The 24,517-nt window shown below is 45.5% G+C and overlaps 1 protein-coding gene across 5 annotated transcripts in view; it reads right to left on the minus strand.

Moving 5' to 3' along the window:
• DAO (D-amino acid oxidase) overlaps positions 1–24,517 on the minus strand; it is a 180,347-nt gene that overhangs the window by 76,546 nt on the left and 79,284 nt on the right. For 3 of the 5 annotated variants that reach the window (XM_069214774.1, XM_069214775.1, XM_069214776.1), the window contains 2 exons: positions 5,316–5,528; positions 1,963–2,077 (listed from right to left, as the gene is read on the minus strand). In XM_069214774.1, the coding sequence (XP_069070875.1) occupies positions 1,963–2,077; positions 5,316–5,509 (309 nt within the window). In that variant the 5' untranslated portion in view covers positions 5,510–5,528. Of the gene's footprint in view, positions 1–1,962; positions 2,078–5,315; positions 5,529–16,386; positions 16,522–24,517 lie in introns of those variants that run through there. The other 2 variants (XM_069214773.1, XM_069214778.1) reach the window with 2 other exon arrangements.

Consider the following 24,517-nt stretch of genomic DNA (forward strand, 5'->3'; position numbering starts at 1 on the left):
TTAGAATTTCAGTGTCTGCTTAGCAGACACTGAAATTCGAGACAGGTGCTACTGCACCCGTCGCACCCCTTCCACTCCGCCGGCTCCATTCGGAGCCGGCTTCCTCGTGGAAGGGTGTTTCCCGCTGGGCTGGCGGGCGGCCTTTTGGCGGTCGCCCGCCAGCCCAGTGGGAAACCCAGAATGACCGCCGCGGTCTTTTGACCGCGGTACGGTCTTCTGGCGGTTCCCGCTTGGCGGGCGGCTCCTGCCGCCCGCCAAGCTTAGAATCACCCCCTTTGTTTGCTTTTTAAAGACTTAAGACACTTCATATCACTTTTCAGTGATATCTTTACAATTTCTTATTGCATCTTTTATCGTTTTGACCTGAAAATACCCAGATAAATATTATATATTTTTCTAAACACTGTGTGGTGTATTTTTGTGGTGCTATATTGTGTTATTGTTTGATTTATTGCACAAATACATTACACATTGCCTTCTAAGTTAAGCCTGACTGCCTCAGTGCCAAGCTACCAGAGGGTGGGCACAGGATAATTTGGATTGTGTGTCACTTACCCTGACTAGAGTGAGGGTCCTTGCTTGGACAGGGGGTAACCTGGCTGCCAACCAAAGACCCCATTTCTAACACCAGTGGTTCACGTTAATTTCAGCATTCCACCCATCACTTTTATGTTTCTTCTCAGTGCTGTAAAATGACAGGCACAAACTGCAGAATGTACAATGGGAGACAATGGTGGAAGGTCAGTGATACACCAGAAGAAGCAGGGTATAGAATAAGCATTGCCAAAATGGCTAATGTAAAAACAGTGCACTCTAAGGGCCTTGTTACTAAGTCTCTGGTAACTCATCCGGTAACTCTGCCCATACCTCTTCCAGAGTTCATCTAACTGGGCCATCAGTAAATCCAGGAGGCTGAGTTAATACACATTACGGATAAAGTCTTTAGATTCCCTTTAGAGGGGAGAACTACTGTAGACAACTAGTAACTCAGTCCTTTATCCCGTTTTGGGAGGTAGTGCCTCCAGGTAAAACACCAAAGATCCTCTTAGTTACTGCTGACCTAATAATCCCAATTTGTCCAGTCACTCCTGTTACCAGCCAAATTGGGATTACTGGGGACCTTGTAGTAAGGGATTATGTGTCCGGACTAGTGATAAAAGCCCTAAACTCAGGTCCCAAGTTCCTCACTAGGATCAGGTCCAAGTTACCCAAAAAGAAGGATACACACTATTGCAAAGCACTACTGATCCCCTTGTGCCCAATGTTCAACAAATTCTAAGCAAGTATACTTGAAATATTCCAGGATGAGAGGTACTTCTACATAATGGATACAATGTCTATCTTGCCTCCATGTGACAGACGTCTGAGAAGAGATGGACATACAACTCCCATGCGCCTCAAAATCCCGCAATATGATCCACAAGATATTCTCGGTGAGCGGGAACTTCAATCTTACGAGGTCAGAGCCCTTCCAAAGGGACAAACAGTTGAAACCACACCTGTGTTCATTCTTGTAATATGACAGACAAGTATTCTAATATACGGGAATGAGTGATGCCAAAAATAGCAACTAATTTTAAGAAAGCAAAGTTCTTGATATCTGTCTACTGAGGCGAATATACAGTTTAGGTAGGTCTGGCACTATTAACAGAAGACTAAGCAGTGGATGAGAGAGGGATATTACCAGCCCATTCACATTGAAGGAAGTAGATTAACAGACAGTCAAAACAGAGCATAAGCGCATCAGCCCTAAACTGAGTAAAATTATCTATCAATGGACTGCAGACGGGTAACATGTGAAGGGGGCTGCACCACAGTCATCGCACTTTATGCGATATATAGTTATAAAATACAAAGCGGAATGCCTGGGATCGAATTGTGTGGCAATAGGCCCACGCCTGTGCTGCGTTTAGCAAACAACATTCCCTTCACAATCTTGTAATGTGTTAAGAGCATACATACCGGCGCTGGTCCGTTTATGACATTATATGCAGACTCCAGGAAAACTCCCATTTTGTTGGCTTCCTCCGAATGGACATACTTCAACAGATAATCAAATGTTTCTTTGTTCCATTTGCTGAAAAGAAGAAGGCAACTATTGTAGTTAAAATTCAGTGCTTACCCTTGTCCCCCGACTGTACTGCCAATAAATCACACAAATCGCTACAATTCCACAATATCCAAAACTTCACATTGCAAGAAGACCCAATGTTTAAAATTCCTCGATTTCATCAGCCTACATATTGTCCCAGAATGCACCATGCCCCAATACAGAGAATGCAGAACACCTTCTACACTTCATTGTACAATACACAATGCAACTGTTCTGTACAAACACCCAGTTGCATGGTTCTACCCTTAGTTCAGATTAAGGGGTTGCCATCTGTGCTAGGTTCCTGTTGAAATTTCGGGTCTGCATGGGTGCCACTCGCCCATATGATATATCACCCTGAATGAGGCATGTGCAGGTCAGGCACTGAGGCCCTCATTACGACCCTTACGGTCTAGAGACCGCCAGGGTCGCTGTGGCAGTCGAACTGCCATCAATGCGGCGGTCCGGCCTCCACATTACGACCGTGATGAAAGTGCCACGGTCGGACCGCTGGCATTGCCACTTCTTCGCAAACAAATGGCCTGCTAGTGCCGATGGTCATAATCTGGGATTTACTAGTCCTGTGTCTGCCATGCAAAGGCTGGAGGACACAGGGTACCCCCATAGGCAATCCCCTCGTGCTTTTCACTGCCTGAATTACAGGCAGTGAAAAGGGTGATAGGTGCTGTCGCACCCGAACTGCAACTTTGGCGCTAGCTCAATTACGAGACGGTGTCAATGTTGTGGGTAGTTTCCTGCTGGGCCAGCGGGAAACTCATAATAGGGCTAGTGGATGGAAGACCGAACTGGCGGTCTTCCAACCTAACGAGTTTGGCAGGCGACTTCTGCCGCCACCAAACTCATTATGAGGCCCTGAACGACTCCACTACAGATTATGCTAGTCAACTGTGGTTACTCTGTGAAACGTATGCCCTTGGGCCTCTGTTCTGGGCTTGGGGCACACGGACTCTCCACTTTTCCTGCTATTTAACAATGCTTGTGCCCTACATATTTTACATATGCTCACAATTTCACAATATAACCGGCCCGAGAAACTGTGCTGCCTCACACATTTAGCACCTTGCAAAATTAGATGAATTTAGTAAAAGCGGTACTAGCTATACCAAGAGGCAGGGGTTGATGAATGGTTTTGAGGAAGAAAGTTTAGTTGTGGGTTAGCTGAGAATATCAATTTTGCTTTCAAGAAAGGCAGTATGGCCCTAATTTCGACCTCAGCAGTCTTTTTCAAAGACTGCTGAGGAACCGCCGTTCTGAAGACCGCCAGTGCAGGCGGTTTTCCGCGCGGCGTATTATGACTGCTGGCAGCCCTCTGTCCTTTTCCGGACGGAGAGCCGCCAGCAGCCATACTGGCGGTCAGCTGGGAAGTGGAGGCTGCTACACCTCCACTGCCCCGTCATCAGTACACCGCCCACCGAATCACGTCCCATGATTCGGTGTGGCAGTGTTCTGGTGACGGGGAGCTGGCGGCGGAGCAGCCCCCATGGATCCTGTCCCCTCCCAGAGGATCAACGGACAAGATAAGTTGATCGTCCGTTAGGGGAGGGAGGTGGGGGGTGTTGTGTGCGTGCATGGTGGTGTGCGTGTGAGTATGTTGAGGGGGTGTGTGAGTGCGTGTATGCATGCAGGGGGGGTGTTGTGTGTATGGGAAATGTGTGCGGTCGGTCTGTGTGCATGTCTGTTTGTATGTGTGCGGGTATGTGTTGTTGCAGTGTATGTGTGCGTGTAGGGGTGTGTGTCTGTGCATGTTGGGGGTGGGGAGTGGGTGTGTGTCTGTGCATTTTGGGGGTGGGGTTAGGGAGGGGGGTCCTGCCACCTTTGGTGGGTGGCAGGTTTGAGGTCTCGGGTGGTGGAGACCCCTATCAGTACCAGGGAAGAAATTCCCTGGCACTGATAGTGCCTACTGCCATGGATTTCGTGGTGGTTCCAAACCACCCGAAATCCATGGCAGTATGCAGGGTCGTGATACCGCCGGCGGTCTGGTGACGACCGCCAGTCTCCAGCCCGGCGGTCGGAGTAGAGAAGTGGCGGATGACCATGGCGGTCATAATTCTTTTTTTTTTTCCGCCAGCCTGTTGGCGGTATTACCGCCACTTCTCCCCCATCCACCAGGGTTGTAATGAGGGCCTATATGTTAGAGAACAAGCAATAGCTTCAGTTCAGGTAAAGATGGGCTTAAATAAGAAGGCTACTTCCAGCCATTAGAGGGAAAATACATTTTGAAAAAATTCTGAGGTCATGATTATGCACTAGCCAGTAGATGAGCAGAATGGAAGAAATCTAATATTTTTTCCATGTTGAACCATTACGACAATTTTGCAGCCATTACTGGGGCATACCATGATAATTCTGTGAGTTATACCTGTAATAAAGCACATTTCAGCAGTTCTCAGAAATGTTGCCAGCGTCTTTATGTCAAGGAGAAACCTGAAGGAATTATCAGCAGAAAGAACAGCAGCGGCTGAGTCTTAGTTACAATGGGGGGCAGGCAGGAGGGTGGGTACAATAATAATAAAAGATAAAAGAAGAAACAGTACTTACCTTTGGATGGACGTCCTCCTCTCGACATCTTGCCTTCTCTCCTGGGTACAACGCGCAGTGGGACCCAAGAAACTGCACTAGCCAATCCTGGCGCTGCTTTCATGCTGGTAACCAGCATGAAAGTGCCAGGATTTGTGGGAGTGGGATCTTTCAGCGCTCACCAGATCGCTGGGTCTGTGCCTTCTCTAAACCAGCTGTCTTAAGACAGCTGGGTTAGAGATGTTTGAAGTGCGCATGTCTGGCTGGCCATTGCAAGACGGCCAGCCAAAGGGACATGCGACTTTAAACAAGTGCACACCTCCCTGCTGCCACTCGGCAGCAATTGCCACAACCCATCCTGACACTGGGTTCAGGACGAGGTGCTGAAAAATAAAATGCTAATAAATATTACCATTTTATTTTTCTGTCCTCAGGGCATTTTTCTAAGCGGGCGACACTCCTCCACCGACGTGGAGGGGCCGCCCCTGAGAAAGACTGATTTCTGACAGTATTTCTTCAAAACTACTTGGCCCAGTTCTACATACTGCAGAAATAACTGCTGTTAATGGTATTTCCGGCTCTTACAATTGTCTTTACAGGTCAAGCTCATAATCATGATTATAGTTCAAAATCTAATAAATCTGCTCTGTTAAAACAAAAATTGAAACAGAAAATGTTGTCTTACGTTTCCTCCACGTTCCCTTCATCATACAGATATGGCTGCCATAAGCCTGCAGCACCATCGCTCGTGGTGAGTGGTGTAAACTTATCAGCATAGATTTCAATTTTCAGAGGTTTGATGGTGGAATGAAATCGGTCATGGATGCATAAAGCTGAAGACAGCCCAATCACGCCAGCTCCAATCACAGCAACGTGCATCTTCCGGGTGATAACCACACTGCAAGAATGAGAAGTTAGGTAAGTGTAGAGGATTGAACGTGGCACCATTCTTCACAATTGCCACTAAGGGCTTCTTTCTAGTTATATGTTAAACTCCAGAGCTTTAGTGAAAACCAGGCTTTTTGCAGGTTGTTCCCCCACTGTTTGCCCCCGTTTGGACTACCAGATTCTGGTTTGTGACTCTGACAGTGCACTAGGTCCCTGCTAACCAGGCCCATGTTCTTTCCTTTAAAGTGTCAAATGTCTAATTTTAACCCAATTGGCAAGGACTTTAGATCTCCTGTAAGTGCTTATTAAATGGTATCCCTAGTACCTAGGGCACGGGTACTAAAGAGAGTTTCAAAGGGCTGAGCATGGATTATGCCACACTAAGGCATCCACACTCATACACATACAGACTGCAAATACAGAATGCATGAAATAGAGTAAACCATTTTGAAAACAAGACAATGCACACACCCTGTGTGTAATGCCCACAACCACTGCATGTCATATAAGTAAGTCCACCCTACAGCAGGCCTTACAGTCCTAAGGCAGAATGCATTACATTACATAAGGGGGCACATCTGAATGATCAGATTTGCCTCTGTGATGCCTAGTTCAATTGCTAGAAATTACAAGTGTTCAGGAAGCCATTTTGAGGACATGCACTGGGCACTAGTCTTTATGAGTTACCCTGCTCCACGATGGCTTTACTGATCATACTGGTGTTTGGTATCAAACACCTCGTCTTAATAAATCTGCACTGATGCCACTAGCCGATTTATTATGACATGCACTCAGAGAGCACCTTAGAGGTGCCCCCTAAAAACCTTCTAGTATTTTAGTGTGATGGCTGACTGGTATCGACCAGCGTGCCACCATAGAGACGTTGCTGACCCCCAGAAGGTGAGAGGCAGCACTCTCAAAAGCCAGAAACAATGACTGCTCCAGTGGAATGTGATCACACCTCCTCCAGAAGGATGGCTAGCATTTTAGCATATCACAACCAGGGGCTTCAAAGCCCCTGCCATCTTTGATATGCAACCCTGGCTTTCCCCAGTCTTAGGCAATGTCACCCCCTGCCCTGAGGCCCATTTGGCACCAGAGCAGGCAGGAAATTGGTTATTCAGGAGGCGTGTCTCACTCCTAGGCTAGTCACACCGCTAAGGGGGACTACCTGAAGTGGACACTCCGTTTTTGATGAAACTAGGAACTCTGGGTCAGGAATATGCCCACTACCACAGGAAGAGGTCATATAAGGGGTTTAGTCACTCCAGGGGTAAGAAGCTCATTGGCTACTACCCTACACCCTTTTTAATGCCCCTAATTCAGTATTTCGGGGGTTCCCCTTACACCAGGACTTCAGATTTGTCTACTGGGAACTGAAGAAGGACAAAAGAGTGGAAGTCACCATGAGAACAGAGTACTTAACCACCACTAGATGCCAAACCCTGCCCTGCTGCTAGCACTCAACAATTGCACCGACCCAGCTCGTCCAAAAGCTGTGCACCCTCCCAAAGGTGTGGAGCGCTGTCCAGAGCTTCAACAACAAGGCAGCACTTCCCTAGGGGTGGAGGAGCCATCCCACTGCATCTGCAGGTTCAACTGCATTCAACAGGTAAACCGTGTTGTTGCCCATCGAGCCCAACCAAGGGAGCACCACAACAGTAGGAGGGTATTGAGGCCCTAGGGTCAGCCCTGTCTCGATGCTAGACCCTCCAGGAGTCCCCCCGCACCAATATCCTGACTAACGAGGCACTTGCGCACACCAAGGCTTGTTAGTGTCCAGGATGAACACCACCGCCGGCAAAACTTACCTGCATGTCAAGGGACTTCAATACAGAGGAGTTCCACCTCCAGAGTGGCCCTGCTGTTTTGTTTTTCTCCTCTCAGCAGGCTGACCAAGAACAGTGGGAGCCTCCAGCTCTAAGTGGCCATCCCGAGTACAAGTCTGCGACCTCTTGACCTAAGAGTCCCTACAAGCTGAGCCCCATGTTGGGGTCTACCGAAATTATCCACCCTTGAAGAATCTGTATTTTTGACAGTTCCCTTCCAACTTGTACCGCTGTAGCGTTTCAAGCTACCAACGCAACAGGCACCTCTGCACCCGGACACACCAGGGCAGGTAAACCCAAATTGCTGGTGGTACTTGGGACCTTGCTACCCTCAGCACAATTCCTAAAGGCTACCCTCTACAACTGGTGGCAAGTACAACTATGCATGTATGTTCCTCCAATTGGGATAACTTGACTATGTTCAAGGCTCATACCTCAAATCTGACAACTTGATATTTTCACTGTTTTGTGGTAAAAATTAATAACCTCTGAAGTGTTTACCTAATATCCATGATCTTGGTGTATATATATATATATATATATATATATATATATATATATATATATATATATATATATATATATATATCAGTGTTATTTTTCTAAATGGGTCTCGGATTTCCTTTTGCGCGTGTCTAAGCTTGGGATTATTAAAGGAAGCTCCTGTAAACCAATAAGGGGCCTCTGGAATTGTTGCATGGTCTACCCCTATTGGGGTACACTACATAAAACGCCAGCTTTCTACACATCACCTCAGTACTCACTTTTCTGGTATGGCGCTTTCCATACAAGGAAGATGTATCTACAAACTAGCTGTGTGATTCACAAACTCCTGTTATGTGCACATTGCACTATCACCCGCAAGGGTATCCTGACGCTAAGTGTGTGTACCTAGCCCTGCCAATGGTAGGTTGGTTAGTTGAAACGCCAGGTCTTCAGTTACTTGTGGAATTCAAGAAGAGAGGAAAAGGCTCTGATGTTCAGTGAGAGGTCGTTCCACACTTTAGGAGAGATTTGAGATGACCCCCTGTTTGTCCTCCTGATCTAGTACTGTGTATACATGGGATGTGTGCGAGTAGAAGTCCTGCAGAGCAGTCGTGTCTGGGTGGTTGGTGGAAGGTACCCCAGGCCAGTGTTCTCCAAAACATTGCTTGTGAGTACCTCTCCTTATGGGTTTTTGCTTGGTTGAATTAATATATGTACAGCAAAATTAAAAAGGGTGCATTTGAGATAAAAATGTGTGTATTTTCAAAACTCATAAGCTGGTGTTTGGACAAAAATGGCTGAATTTCTAAAATGCACTTAAAGATGATACTTGAGCGATAAATCATGTGGCGAAAGGTAGACTTAGTACTAATATTGTTACCTTGATGCCCAGGGCATGGCAGCTATGGGTCTTATGTATTACGCTTGAAAAGGCATGACAAACCAATGGAGCCATTTTTCACATTACTGCTGATAACCCTCCTGCTGCACTGCATGATCACTACTGGTACTCTTGCACAGAGTGGCCACTAAGGTAATCTTGTCTGATGTAGTCACTACTACAATACTAATACAAGTAGCTAGGGATGGTTTTCATTGAACAAAAGTAGCTCTTTTACAGAAAAGGTTGGAGACCCCTGCCTTAGACAATGGCTCTTCTCACCCTGCCATAAAATTGAAGGATTCAGGGATGTATCACTTTCTTCATAGCTATGACATGCTGCTCGTGAAACCCACGACTTCAAGAAAGAATATACGCTGACCGCATTGTTCTATGACTGTGGAGCCAAAATTTGGGATGCCATCCCTCCCTCCAGTTGTACAATTGCATCTCTTCCCACCTTCAAATAAGAGACAACAAGGTTTCTTCAAATGAAACTATCTCTCTCGTCCACCCTTTTGCATGGCTTTTCTTTTTACACAATTTTGTTGCACCCTACGGCTCTCGAGCTTGTTGGATAACCTCTACTGTTCCTAGATAACTTATGAAAAAATTATATACTTGTGTACATATAGCAAACTAGGAGAAGACAAACTTATTTTTATATAATGTTCTGTTATTTAACATCAAGTATTTGTGATGCACTTGTACCCTCCTCTCTCTACTATTTAGATTTTATTTCCTCTTCACTATTTTAAGTCTTTATTAAATTCAACAGTCTATACATATGTTTCTAGATGCATCGTTTCTTCTCTGTCTGTAACTATACTTTACACTCAACCTTATATTTACTTTTCTGTACAGTAACACGCTCTACCCGATTTTTTGGCTTTTTACTCTTTCTGTAAAACTTCAAAATAAAGAAAGAACAAGTAAACTATGCACTTGGAAGACGACAAGCACATGATGTCAAGGCAGTTTGACCACATCATATCTAGGCAATCTATAAAATAATAAAGAATTTAAAATTTACACAGAGACACAGGTATACGTAAGTGTAGCATGCTTTACATTATAAATAAAATGCACAGTGTCTCAAATAATATTTCTAAGCTTACTGAAAATTTAATTACAAAAAATAGATAAGTTCATACTTTATCAGAGCCCTTTTCTAGAACCCTTCTCCCCAAGGTCAAGATTCTGCATCATCAGGACACAGTGCTTAGTTTGAGCCGCTGGTTTCTGGTGCTAGGCAAGGGCACTTAATTGTCAACAAAAGCACTCATGACAGTCTGCCAAGTGGTGGCACTGTTTGTCTAATTTAGAGATGAGTACAACAAAAACAGTTTTCTATTAATTCCATATACATTAAAAGTTACAAATACCTGCTATAAAAGGCATTCTTGTAGCTTTGGGGACCTGAAATAGTCTGAACTTTCACCCTTGTTGGAGGGTGATGGTTAGTAGTTGTGTTGGTTCTGCCACTGGCAGTACTAGAAGAGGCAAGAGGTGGTACAAGCTGCAGTGGCCTTCTGACAAAGGCCCTGGCACTTATTATTATTATTATTATTATTATTATTTTTTACAAATTAATGTATGGCTCTCACTTAAACTAAGAGGACATAATGCCAAAAGAATTCAGCACTCTTAGTCTAAATAATTAATTTATTAAGGCACTTCTCAAATATCAAATAAAAGTCATTCAAACATATGAGAATAAGCTTATAACTCAAATGCAACAGAACATGTGGATAAATGCATATATCAAGTGGTCAAGACTGAAAAAGAAACATGCAATGTGTTAACAGAGCATGTATACATAAACGAAATAATCAAGATTTAAAAAACATCACCATGGGAGTTGACATCATCCTCGCCAGCACAACTGGGGAACCCTTGATCAGCCAAGGTAGGAAACCTCCAATTGGGATCACAAATCAGATCCTGGGCAGCGCGTCCGCTCCACAGGCGAACTTCTGTCTTAGCGCCAAGTCTCCCCATCTTTTACACCTTAAACAACCTCAAGAAGAAGGCTCTATGACCCACCCCCTCCTTTCTGTTATGAAATTAAACGCGGGCTGTACTTCGTCTGCGTCGAAAACACCCATAGAAGCTGGCCAGGCTCCCGATGTTTGTTCTGAGACACATTATTCCTCTGATAAAAACAGTCTCAGCCTTGTGAACTTGTATCTAGCCCGCAACCCATATAATATGTTCCAGCACTGTCCTGCTTTTTGCAGGTGAAGATAAAAACATGTTTTGTAAGGAAAAATACTTGCGCTGCCCTGCAACTACAGCAGGGCACAAAATGGAATCACTCGCACAGAGTGGAATGGATGGTCAAATGATGTTTAAATCTAAATAGCATCACAATTACGCACTGTCCGGACACCATGCTTCCAATCCCAAGCTTTCCATACACAAATCGTTCAGACCACGAGTTACAGACCAGAAAGACACACTCTCTGAAAGTTGGTAAAAGAAAGTCCAGGATCATAAGACAGTACCTACTTTTCTCTTCAACCCCCAGAACAGTTGTTTGTTCCTGCTAGTTACTACATCCTAGGTCTCTCAGATTTGGCTGTTGCTGTCCCTGTCAATCGATGAATGCTTCCTACGGTCAGCAATGTAAACATTTCACATTTCACAAACACAGCGTATTCTAATTCATGAACTAAGAGTTTTACACTTTCATATTAGTCAAGATAAGTTGTGAGAATGCATGATACACTCCATGTATTTATGATGTACTTTTATTACTTGTAAATGCCGTAGTCTTCCTATTGTATAGTGATATCTTGTATTGGCTTCATTCCTTTTATGTCCTCACATCAGTTTATGTGTATGTCACATAATGTATTCTTTCTTCTCTATTTGGTGTTCATACTTTTTATTTTCTAAATGTTGTGTTCTATGAAGTGTTCTGATGCCTTTGGGCCTTCTCTTGCACTAATCAAGACTGCAAAATAAAGAAACAAAAAATAAAAGAACTACCACTCTCAGAATGCACTGGGTTGATGACAAGAACATGGAAGTCATCCTTAAACCATGTTTATTTTACCCCATCTCGTAGACATGACTGGAAGCAAGGCACATTTGTCATACCACATCTTAATGATCTATAGAATTATAATGAATTTATATCTCGCACAGACACACACACAGACACACACACACCACAAACTACCCCTAAATGTAGCATCTTTTAATTTAAAAGAATAATGCACCGTACACATAACACACCTTACTGTATCAAATCTTACATTTAGGCTTACTAAACATCAAATTGCAAAAAAGCAATAATTCATTTATTGCTTTTTATAGTTACCAGGCTTTCCCAAGAACTCTTCTACACAGAACAACAGTTGCCCAGTAGCTCCACATAATAGGGACATCATGTTTCATTCTTCTAGTTAGCTTTCCTTTTACAAATACAGTCACGGTTCAACAACTGAGGCAAACAAACTACACTTCCCAGAATGCACTGATTAGTTTAAATGAAAGTCCAGGGCCAGACATATAATGGCTTGTTGATACTGAGTGCAGACCTTTCACTTTGTGTAGGAGGCTGGCCTGGCTTGTAGTGGGTACCAGAGGTACTTACACCTTGTGCCAGGTCCAGTTATCCCTTATTAGTGTAGAAGAGGTGTTTCTAGCAGCTTAGACTGATAGAAGGTAGCTATGGCAAAGCATCTTAGGCTGAACTAGGAGACATGTAAAGCTCCTACTATACCACTGGTGTCATATGCACAATATCATAAGAAAACACAATACACAGAAGTACTAAAAATAAAGGTGCTTTATTTTTATGACAATATGCCAAAAGTATCTCACTGAGTACCCTCAGTATGAGGATAAGTTATATACGCAAGATATATGTACACAAACCAAACTTAGGTAAGTAATAGCAAGAACAGTAATGGAAACAGTGTAGAATTACAGTAGATTGCAATAGGAGCACATAGGTATAGGGGCAACACAAACCATATACTCCAAAAGTGGAATACGAACCACGAATGGACCCCAAACCTATGTGAGCTTGTAGAGGGTCGCTGGAACTGTAAGAAAACAGTGAGGGTTAGAGAAATAGCCCACCCCAAGACCTTGAAAGGTAGATGTAAAGTGCACCTACTACCCCCAGACAGCACAGAAGTCGTGATAGGGGGATTCTGCAGGAAGAACAAACACCAGCAATGCAACAACAGTGGATTTCTGGACCTGAGTACCTGTAAGACAAGGGGACCAAGTCCAAGAGTTGCGACAGTGTCGAGAGTGGGCAGGAGCCCAGGAAATGCCAGCTGAGGGTGCAAGGAAGCTGCCACCGGATGGAAGAAGCTTGGAGTTCTGCAAGAAAGAAGAGAGCTAGGGACTTCTCCTGTGGAAGACGTATGTCCCATGTCGCGATGAAGCTTGCAGAGGTGTTTCCACGCAGAAAGACCGCAAACAAGCCTTGCTAGCTGCAAGGGTCACGGTTGAGGTTTTTGGGTGCTGCTGTGGCCCAGGAGGGACCAGGATCTCGCCACTTGGAGGAGGAGACAGAGGGGGCGCCCAGCAACTCAGGGAGCCCTCACAGAAGCAGGCAGCACCCGCAGAAGTACCTGAACAGGCACTTGGAAGTAAAGTGAACCGGAGTCCACGCAAAGTCACAAAAGGGAGTCCCACGACGCCGGAGGACAACTCAGAAGGTTGTGCACTGCAGGTTAGAGTGTCGGTGACCCAGGATTGGCTGAGCATGAAGGAAATCCTGGAAGAGTGCACAGGAGCTGGAGCAGCTGCAAATCATGCAGTACCCAGCAATGCAGCCTAGCGTGGGGATGCAAAGACTTACCTCCACCAAACTTGGACTGAAGAGTCACTGGACTGTGGGAGTCACTTGGACAGAGTTGCTGACTTCCAGGGACCACGCTCGTCATGCTGAGAGGGGACCCAGAGGCAGACTTTTGGTGCCTGCGGTTGCAGGGGGAAGATTCCGTCGACCCACAGGAGATTTCTTCAGAGCTCCTGGTGCAGAGAGAAGGCAGGCTACCCCCAGAGCATGCACCACCTGGAAACAGTCGAGAAAGCTGGCAGGATGAGGCGATACAAGGTTGCTAGTAGTCGTCTCGCTACTTTGTTGCGGTTTTGCAGGCATCCTGAGCAGGCAGCGGTCGATCCTTTGGTAGAAGGTGAAGAGGGAGATGCAGAGGAACTCTGATGAGCTCTTGCATTCGTTATCTAAAGAATTCCCAAAGCAGAGACCCTAAATAGCCAGAAAAGGAGGTTTGGCTACCAAGGAAGGAGGATTGGCTACCAAGAGAGGTAAGAGCCTATCAGAAGGAGCCTCTGACGTCACCTGCTGGCACTGGCCACCCAGAGCAGTCCAGTGTGCCACAAACACCTCTGTTTCCAAGATGGCAGAGGTCTGGGACACACTGGAGGAGCTCTGGGCACCTCCCCTGGGAGGTGCAGGTCTGGGGAGTGGTCACTCCCCTTTCTTTTGTCCAGTTTCACGCCAGGGCAGGGCTGGAGGATCCCTAAACCGGTGTAGACTGGCTTATGCAGAGATGGGCACCATCTGTGCCCATCAAAGCATTTCCAGAGGCTGCGGGAGGCTACTCCTCCCCAGCCCTGACACCTATTTCCAAAGGGAGAGGGTGTAACACCCTCTCTCAGAGAAAATCCTTTGTTCTGCCTTCCTGGGCCAGGGCTGACTGGACCCCAGGAGGGCAGAAACCTGTCTGAGGGGTTGGCAGCAGCAGCAGCTGCAGTGGAGACCCCGGAAAGGCACTTTGGCAGTACCCGGGTACTATGCTAGAGACCCGGGGGATCATGGATTTGACCCCCCAATGCCAGAATGATCTTAGACATGTTACATGGCCATGTTCGGAGTTACCATTGTGACGCTGTTCCTTGGTAGTGCCCTATGTACAGTGCACGCGTGTAATGGTGTCCTCGCACTCACAAAGTTCGGGGAATCTGCCCTGAACGATGTGGGGGCACCTTGGCTAGTGCCAGGGTGCCCACACACTAAGTAACTTTGCACCCAACCTTCACCAGGTGAAGGTTAGACATATAGGTGACTTATAAGTGACTTAACTGCAGTGGTAAATGGCTGTGAAATAACGTGGACGTTATTTCACGCAGGCTGCACTGGCAGGCCTGTGTAAGAATTGTCAGAGCTCCCTATGGGTGGCAAAAGAAATGCTGCAGCCCATAGGGATCTCCTGGAACCCCAATACCCTGGGTACCTCAGTACCATATACTAGGGAATTATATGGGTGTACCAGTATGCCAATGTGAATTGGTAAATTTAGTCACTAGCCTGTTAGTGACAAATTTGGAAAGCAGAGAGAGCATAACCACTGAGGTTCTGGTTAGCAGAGCTTCAGTGAGACAGTTAGGCATCACACAGGGAACACATACAGGGCACATACTTATGAGCACTGGGGCCCTGCCTGGCAGGGTCCCAGTGACACATAGACTAAAACAACATATATACAGTGAAATATGGGGGTAACATGCCAGGCAAGATGGTACTTTCCTACACTTTGCCACTTGTCATGAGGGTAACGGACCAGTTTTAATGTTTGGCAGTTTTAATTTTTCAGCAGCAGCAGAAAGCATACGGGGAATTGCAAATCCATGATATGAGAAAGGTGAAACCACGTGCCCTAGCAAGTTCAGTGTTGCTGGCTAAAAATATAGGAGTGATTCAAAGTCACACTCAAGACGTGGCCAGTAGACACCAATGGCGTGGCAGCAATATTGCTGCAAAATGTATAAGCATTAGATCTCGGTAAATGTTGTGCACAAGGTGTGCTGGCGTTTAAACTCACATCCCGTTCTACTCTAATTCTTACAGAAAGCACTCATCAAACTAAACCAAAGTAGCATCAAAGGCCGTGTATGCACAGCTTGACGGGGTCAGGCCGAGCTCGCTAGCTCCCCAAGTCTATGCAGAGCTCATCGACCCAGATTTATTAAATTATATTTTAAAGATCACGCCCAATATATCAAACAACTCCGTCATACAGTGAGGCAAAATCGTGGCTAATAGTCCAAATTGTCCTTCATGGGATTCTAGTTCTCAGGTTTTAAGCCATTTCATCCATCATATGGACTCCTGGACAGGGTTCTTTGGTCACACAACCCCTTTTTGAGACCCCCATCCTTTTCATCCTATTTAAAGTACTTTTAGAGACTGCAATCCTCACTCATATAGTGGGACAAAGCAAATCTACAGGACCATGAATTCAAGATGATCGGAGCTGAACAGCAAGAACGAGCCAGGCATCTGAAACCCTGTCATATAAGTGAGATCTCACACAGTATTTACGAACATCACGAGGTGAGTCAATAGCACCACACCTCGTGTCCGGCGCTGGTCTTTAGTTTCATAAACCAGTGCATTTTGGGAGCTGTAGTCCGCACATCTCATGTGAACCGCTAGAATAAAAGATACACGCCTGACAACAATGTGTCAAAGTAAATGTATTTATCTATGGATTGCATTTAGCATGGACATTGCCGCTAAGTCTTTAGAAAACTTTACATGAGTTGAAAAAAGCTGTGCCTGTAGAAGGAGGTATACATTAACTTTACCTTGCTATGATACACTACCAGAGGAAAGCTGCCGATTTTGGAGTTGACTGGGGCGGGGCCTTAACAAAAATGAAAAGACACAGATCAAGTACCTTGCGAGTAACATAGATGTCAGGATCGGTCTTGAAAGCATCTGACCGAGCATATGTAAACCTCTCCACAAGCCCCTGTCAAGAGCAACGAGGGAAACACATGAAGAGAAATTCAAACGCCACGCTTCTGGACGTAATTTAGTAGTGGCAAAAACAGTTTCACTTTCATTTCCATACCACCTGTGGTTGTATTATTATTAGCTACATCGACATCTTATTCCGAAACACTAGCGCACTCAAGCGGTAGATGGAGGGGCTGCAGGCACACAACTGCTGGCGAGGATACACAGGCATAAATTAACTCCCATAGCCAAACAACCACCTTTTGGGGGATTTTCCGTACTAAGGCAACCACTGCCCACGATTGAACTAGGGATATCACGACTGAAACCTCATCTGTCACTTGGGCCAACTGCAAAAATTTCAAAATAACAATCTTATAATTAGTGACAAAGCTTAGATCGCACTGTTTGCCCTTTCTAAGCACAAAGATATATAGTTGTTCTTATTTCCCAACATAATGGTACTCATTTGGTCGACCTCCGACTGACTCGCTAATGCTAGCACGGAAATTGGTCCTTCTTCCTTTTTCAAAAGTAAAAACATTCAGTAATTTTATTTTTTATTATATTCAGTTTAGTGGTTTGTTCCGACCTTGGTCCTTCTGGTTTCCCCTTTCCCAGCTTCCTTCTTTTTACATTTTGCTTCATTGTTAGCCAGTTAGGTTTGTGCTGTGTTTGTCGTCCACCCTATAGGTTAGCTTTACAGGCACCCAAATTCCAGGAGACATCATCATACTCCATGGGGCTCGTCACAGTTTGTAGGCTGGCAAGTCCATTCAAACTCTGTATAATCCCGTTATATTATTGATACTGTGCAAAATACTGAAGTATTTTCTGCTCCAGGGTGCTTCAAATTCCAGACGAGATACTGTCTAGGCACAACTTGAATTAAGAACTGGTGCTCTCCTTTACCATTCGATGACACAGTGTGCCTACCCTCATTTTCCATTGATAATATAGAGCCTTGTTTTTGCATCACAATGCTCTGCTGAGTTCTGGCTCAGGTTTCCAAGCAAGCAGGACTGTGCAGTGAATGTAGAAGCCACCACCAGCCCATGCACCAACGGTGGTACGGACATGGTCTAATTTTCTGAAGTCATTGCTGGATCTTGTGTCAGAATTTTGGGCTATGTGATGTTGTTCAACCAGGCACAGTGGAAGTCCTGCATTACAGTGATCTATCTAGAGCTAACCGTGGCGCCTGTCAAGTTTTTCAGAACTTGAACACCAGAGTTTAATGACAACAGACCCCACCCCCCAGGACATAGTTCTCTCCGTATTTGAGCAAGCAGGGATAGCAGGACCAGGCTGTGGAAGGAAAGAGGAGTGTAAATGGGAATGAGAGAGGGGAGACACAGCTAGAGCACCACGGTACTGTCTGGTGTTCATCTCTCACACTTCGGGGGACACACTGGGGACTTACAAGATAACGTTAAACTTTATCGGAAGATGTGGAAAACAAATGTGAGCTATAGTTCACAGTCAGAAGCGATACAATGATAAAGGTGGGTTTCATTTCTACGCTTCCTGCCTTCAGAATAGCAGGCGGCAGTGACTATGAGCCAACTTGGAGGCAACCAGTAATAATGATGAACACCTGATTGAAAGCAAGCCTGGAAAAATGCTACATGGAAGCAAGGGAAAAACATAGCAAATCCAGCCAAATCGTAATCAGTAAGGTGCTTGGGTCAGGCAAAGGTTAGGCAACTGATGGAACCAAACAAGGAGCAAAACAACAAATGCGAAGGACGAGTAATACATTGAAAATACTACAGCGATAGAAAAGGAGCAATCACAACAGGAGAAGTTGCCAGGCTCCCATCTGTGTGGGGTGGATGGTTTCTAGAGCACTGCTGCCCCTCATGACTTGGACGTCCCACCTCTTGACCTGCTAGGCAACCAGACTGGAAGCTGTGCTTGCATGTAGTGGGACCATAGGCTGGTCTTCCACAGTAGGGAAGATCGGTTGCATCTTCTATCCACAGTCGCTGCCTCCGCACACCTTGCTTATTCCTGACAGCACCAATAACGAAGACACATTTTCTCGACAGTAGTGATAAGATGGAGTTGTTTTTTTTCAGATAGAGAGTGCTACGGTGGTACCTGCTTCGAGTAGGACAACCACAACGTGAACGTTCTCTGCAGGATGAACCGTAAAACCAAAACGTTTTGGGAGCCTGTTAAGCTGTATTGGTTTGGACTGTATGCAGAAATGGCTGGGTTGACACTGCGTTTAAGCAGCTGAGCCGTAGTGCTGGCGAATTCAGACATCCGTTCAAGAAATTAAACAGCCAAAGATGTCTGACCTACTTTTATTTGGCACAAAGTCTGTATAATGAAGATGACCCACAAGTAATTGTGACACTAACACCTAATTCCTTTTCCACATTAGCACCCTTACTCAACGCGGAAATAAGAGCTGAGGCCCCTAGTCACCAAACAAATACAGCAAGCGTGTTACCAAAGCTGTGAATGTATTCAGCTAATACTTTTGATAAGTAAAAACATTAAAATACACAAGGCATAGCATCATCAAACAAGCATACCCAGTGTAACCTTATTTTGTTGTATGAATGTGCAGACAGGGTGGACAAGGTAAACGAATTAAAGATGCCTGATTATGAAGACGTCTAGAAACTATGAGTAGGACGACACTTCAATCTTAAAAGACCCATCCAGGAAACATGAAAACATGCACATCCAAAGGTGGCCGAATAGACCTCCTAACATCTGTAGCCAGATAAGTGCATTCCACAAGTGGTTGTAAGTCACTCATGTTGCTTTAACATATAAGGAATGGAATCTTACCCATGGGGCCTAGAATCATCACCCTGATTATGGCTGTCAAAAGGAGATAAACTACAATCCCACAAACAGTTGTATCAAATCAAGCAGCACAACAAGGGATTACCCACGAAGATAGCTACAATTAGCTGGTGTCTGTTAGGATCACTACTTGATTTATTGATCATGAAAGCTGCCACCCTTGATTGGTAAGCAACTGTTTCCAACCACATAGAGACCAGTATATCTTCATTTTTAGTAGCTCTATTGAACAAATATATGTAAAAATCTGTGAAGAAATATATTGTGCAGAATAAGGCATCTATTCGTATTTGATGCAAGACATCTACAAAACGAGTGAATTACTCCGCCATCCAGTCTGACAGGCTGAGGTGAATGTATGTCAGTGCCTAAGGAGTGCTGCATTAGTAGAGCTCCACATGAAGGAAGGTGGATTCATTCTAAGCTGTGTATTTGAAACATTCAGGTATAGTTGCAGCGAGGGACAGGGATCTGATGGGTCTCACTATATGTTGGCAGCTGACGACCAATCTCTTTGTGTTCATCTCTGTTGCTCGGCGTCCAATCTCTCATCCACCACACCCACTAGTCATTTTTGTTCATCATCCTCTGCCTCAGGAGGATAAGCATATTAAATATGGATTGCTTGACAAGATCGCTTTCTCAGCTGATCAGACAAGATGGCAAGAAAAAAGAACCTCAATGTAAAGGAGAATATCTTCTAAAGGCCCCCTGGGACAAACTGCAAGGCAATACATCAAATGGATGCTGCTGATGAATTACATGCAGCCATTACGTACAGCTCAAATCGCCACAAGGGTTGGTGAGCCAACATATGAATACAATAATTTTTTGCACACAGACACAAACATCTGTCTATAGCTCTCTTAAGTGGAACACTTCTGATTCCACGTTCTTCTCAGTTGACCACCAAGTGAAGTTTTGACACATGAATAATGGTTAAGTATTATATTGGGACCTCCTGACTACTTTGCCTATAGCACTATTGATTCTCTACAGATCTTTCTGTCCTGATGATGGTCACCTGATTGTCTACAAGTTGAAACGCTAACAACTTATAGGTATATTGACAAGATGTGTGGGATCAAACACCTACTACGACCCTGGGGACTTAGTAGCCCACATAAATGCGTGGCCAGCCTAAATAACCTTGGTGGCAGGCGGAGTTGGCTGGATAAAACTGTGTGATTAACTTAGCTGAATTTATCTGTAACGAAATACATCATAGGCATCAATATAGCGTATGAATTAGTGATGACCTGCTCTGCAATCAATCAGTGCATGTATTTGGATTACACTGCTTCAGCCATCAGAGGGGAGATGGTTCTCCCTGTTGTTTAGGATCACTTACACATTGTGTTAAAATACAACTACTAGTCATTTCTGTACCACAGTTTCTGGATCCACGTCTACATTTGTATTTGATATATGTTTCTGAGTACCGCCAAGACAGATTTACAGTCTCCAGCTGCAGAGGTCCACTGACCACATACCCAAGGATATCATGAAGAGAAGGGATGGTAGAGGATGGAAGCTAGACATAGGCAAGGACATGAACTGAGCCAGGTGATCCACCTCTTCTACGGGGAAAATGAGTATGAGTAAGATGTATGTATAGTTTTGTAAGATTATGTTCACGAAAACGATGAATGGAGAAGGGTGTCGAGTAATGGTTAGGTCAATACCCTAGGTCCTATTCCTGACTTTGTCTACTGACCATGTTGTGTAACCCTAAATAAAACCCGCTATCTCAGTGCTAGCTCAAAGTTGTGTAACACTATCTTCTCTCAGGAGATGGGTAAATAATGTGAACAAGGAGAAACTACTACAGGAATTATTTTGAATTAATATTTGTTGTACTGTTTGATTGGTCATTCAGGATGCAGTCAAACCATCTCAATTAATGAATTTCATTTATGTATAAAGAATCTTTAAGAGCATGGAGAAAGCTAGATACGTATTCCGAGTTCTTCTTAAACTCATTGCAACACTGTTCTTGTATGTGCAAATATTGGGAGTCGAGGACAGTGTGTCATATAAATAACTGGACATCTACATTACAAAGTGGCAATAACTTTAGAGAGGGCAAACACTGAATGGTCACACTCCCCTGTAATTCATTAACAGTCCCAAAGTTCACTACTAGTTATAGGAGGAGGCCTAAAAACACTTCTCACAAGAGTTGATGAACATTTAATGGGCTAGCACCTCTTCTTCTCAATGGGGTTGTAATGATTTTAATTACACATTGCCACTATGTTGCTAATATGTCTCAGCAGGACTACCGAACTTTAATGGGAGAGCATTCGTACATGTGCTTTTAGGGAATAGGGCTGGTTGCTTGACAACAGGGGACAGAGGCTCGTTGGTCTTTAAAAAATGCTTCTTTACTGAGTTTTGGCATGAGGCATTCCCTTACAAGGGAGCCAAGTTTGGGACCCACATGTGTCGCCAGAGAGTCACAGGGCACGCACTCTGATGACGTATGTCTGTGCATCCTCCTTTGTAATATTAAATGTGAAATCCGTTTGTATTTGGATCTCAAGAGGATGGTATCCTATAGTGAGACAGTGTCAGAACTTCTTTCCAAGGTTGATAAACTGTAGGTTGTACCATGCCTTTAATGGAAAATAACGTATTTTTTTTCAGTAGGACTGTTTTCATTTTAAAGAGCCGCCTCCCATCGCTGCCAAGATTCTAATAGGAAGAAATGCTGCATTGCGAGACCTGTCCCTAAACTCAACCAAATAACACTTCTTGTGGGTAAACAGAGCTTGCATAGTTAGATATGCCCCCTTCACAACTACTTTTGTGGTGATATGTGGCTGTTCTCAAAAGAAAGAATAGCAGATGCCATTCCCACTGCATTATATAGGCGAGACGGTGGTGGGGAGAGAAGAAGGACAGAGAATGCTTGTAAGAAAGTAGCCTCTTGCTAGCATGGTTACCCCCACTTTTTGGCCTGTTGGTCAGTGGGTTTGACTGTGTTCACTGGGATCCTGCTAACCAGGACCCCAGTGATTATGTTCTCTCCCTTCTAACTTGGTTGCTAGAACCCTTTTCACCCCACATTTGGCATACTGGTACCCCCATGTAAGTCCCTAGTATATGGTACCTAGGTACCCAGGCCATTGGGGTGCCAGGGGATCCCTATGGGCTGCATCATGTACTATGCCACCCATAGGGAGCCCATGCAAAGTGTTCTGCAGGCCTGGCATTGCAGCCTGCGGGAAAGGGTGCATGCACACTTTCACTACCAGGTCACTGCACAAGGTCACTGTAAGTCACCCCTAAGGCAGGCCCTCCAAGCCCAGAGGGCAGGGTGCAAGTACCTGTGTGTGAGGGCACCCCTGCACTAGCAGAGGTGCCCCTATGAACTCCAGTTCCATTTTCCTGGACTTTGTGAGTGCAGGGATGCTATTTTATGCATGTACTGGACATAGGTCACTACCTAAGTCCAGCTACATAATGGTAACTCCGATCTGAGGCATGTTTGGTATCAAACATGTTGGAATCATACACCAATACTTTTGCAAATATTGGTTGTATGATTCCATGCACTCTGGGGGCTCCTTAGAGGACCCCCAGCATTGCTACCACCAGCCTTCCAGAGGTTTTCGGGCACCCTCAGCTGCTGCCACCCCTCAGACAGGTTTCAGCCTTCCTGCTGCTTGATCTGCTCAAGCCCAGGAAGGCAGAACAAAGGATTTCCTTTGGGAGAGGGGTGTTATACCCTCTCCCTTTGGAAAAAGGTGTGACTGGCTTGGGAGGGGTAGCCTCTCCAAGCCACTGATTTTGTGCCCTCCATGCATAAACCAGTCCACACCGGTTCAGGGACCCCCATTCCCTGGTCTGATGCAAAACTGGACAATTGATAGTGGAGTGACCACTCCCCTGTCCATCACCACCACACGGGTGGTGCTCAGAGCTCCTCCAGTGGGTCCCTGGGATCTGCCATCTTGATTTCAAGGTTGGCAGGGAACTCTGGGAGCATCTGAGTGGCCAGGCTTGGCAGGTGACCCCAGGGACACCTCCTGATAGGTGCTTATCTGGTTAGGTGACCAAGCCCACTCTCTGGGCTATTTAGGGTCTTCCTCTCGGATGGGTCCTCAGATTTGGCTTGCAAGATTCCATCAGGACTCCTTTGCAACCTTCACTTTGACTTCTGACAACCGGAACAGCGACTGGACTCTCCAGGAACTGAAAAGCTGCAGATCCACGAGGAATACTCTTCTGCAACATTGTATCCAGATTTCCTGCCAGCTTTGCAACAGTTCCCTCACCATGCATCCTCAGAAGACTGCAACTCTTCATCCTGCACAAGAAGAAGAAGGAATCTCCCTAGGAGTGAAGAAGTGCAAGCGACGACCTGCTGTGTGGATCCCCCCTTCTGCAGAGCTGCGTGGATCCTGCATCATGGGTGGTGGTCTGGAGTGGTCCCTACGGTCCTCTCTACCAGCTGTCCCACTTGGGTGGAGGTAAGCCCTTGTCCTCCCACGCAGAACAGTACCTCTGTGCACCATGTCCCTTGCAATCGCCAAGGCTTGTTTATGTCTCCGCCAAGGGATCTTTAGATGACATGCAGCTCCAGTCCCCAGCACTCCTTCCTGCCAATCCCAGCCTCCTGCGTGGTTCTCCTGCGGAGTGGGATCCTCTTTTGTAGTGCTGCATGGGCTCCTTCTTGCACCTTCTGTGTTCTCGTCCTCCTGTGGACTCTCTGTGACACTGAGGGTCTCCTGTGACTCCCCCTCCTGGGTTGAGTCCTTCTGGGCCTTGCTGGTCCCTGGCAGCACCTCTTCTCCGCCAACTGTGAGTTTGCCTTTCCCAAGGCTTGTTGGTGGAAATCCTTCACCGACACCTATCTGTAATCTTCCTCCGGCTTTTGGGCTGCAGTGCTGACCTGTTCTTCTTCACCGTCGACCAAATCCTGCATCTGCAGTGTGGTGGGTACAGGCTCCTGCCCCCACTGGACTCTGTTGTGCCTCCTGGGCTTAGTCCCCTCTCTCCACAGATCTCCTCCTCCAGGAATCCACTGCTGGTTTATCAAAGTCTTGTCTGTGTGTCTTCTTTTCTTCCTTTTCTTCTTTGTGGGTGGTTTGGGGAAAATCCTCTAATTTACTCCTTCCTTCCTGATCGCTGAGGGGGGGGTGTTGAGGTACTTACCTCTGTGGTTTTCTGGTACCCGCAGCTCCCCTCTACACTATCCACTGACCTTGGTGGGAGTTCCATATTCGCATTCCATT

Source organism: Pleurodeles waltl, chromosome 11 (assembly GCF_031143425.1).
Source record: "Pleurodeles waltl isolate 20211129_DDA chromosome 11, aPleWal1.hap1.20221129, whole genome shotgun sequence".
In the NCBI taxonomy this organism is placed as follows: domain Eukaryota; kingdom Metazoa; phylum Chordata; class Amphibia; order Caudata; family Salamandridae; genus Pleurodeles; species Pleurodeles waltl.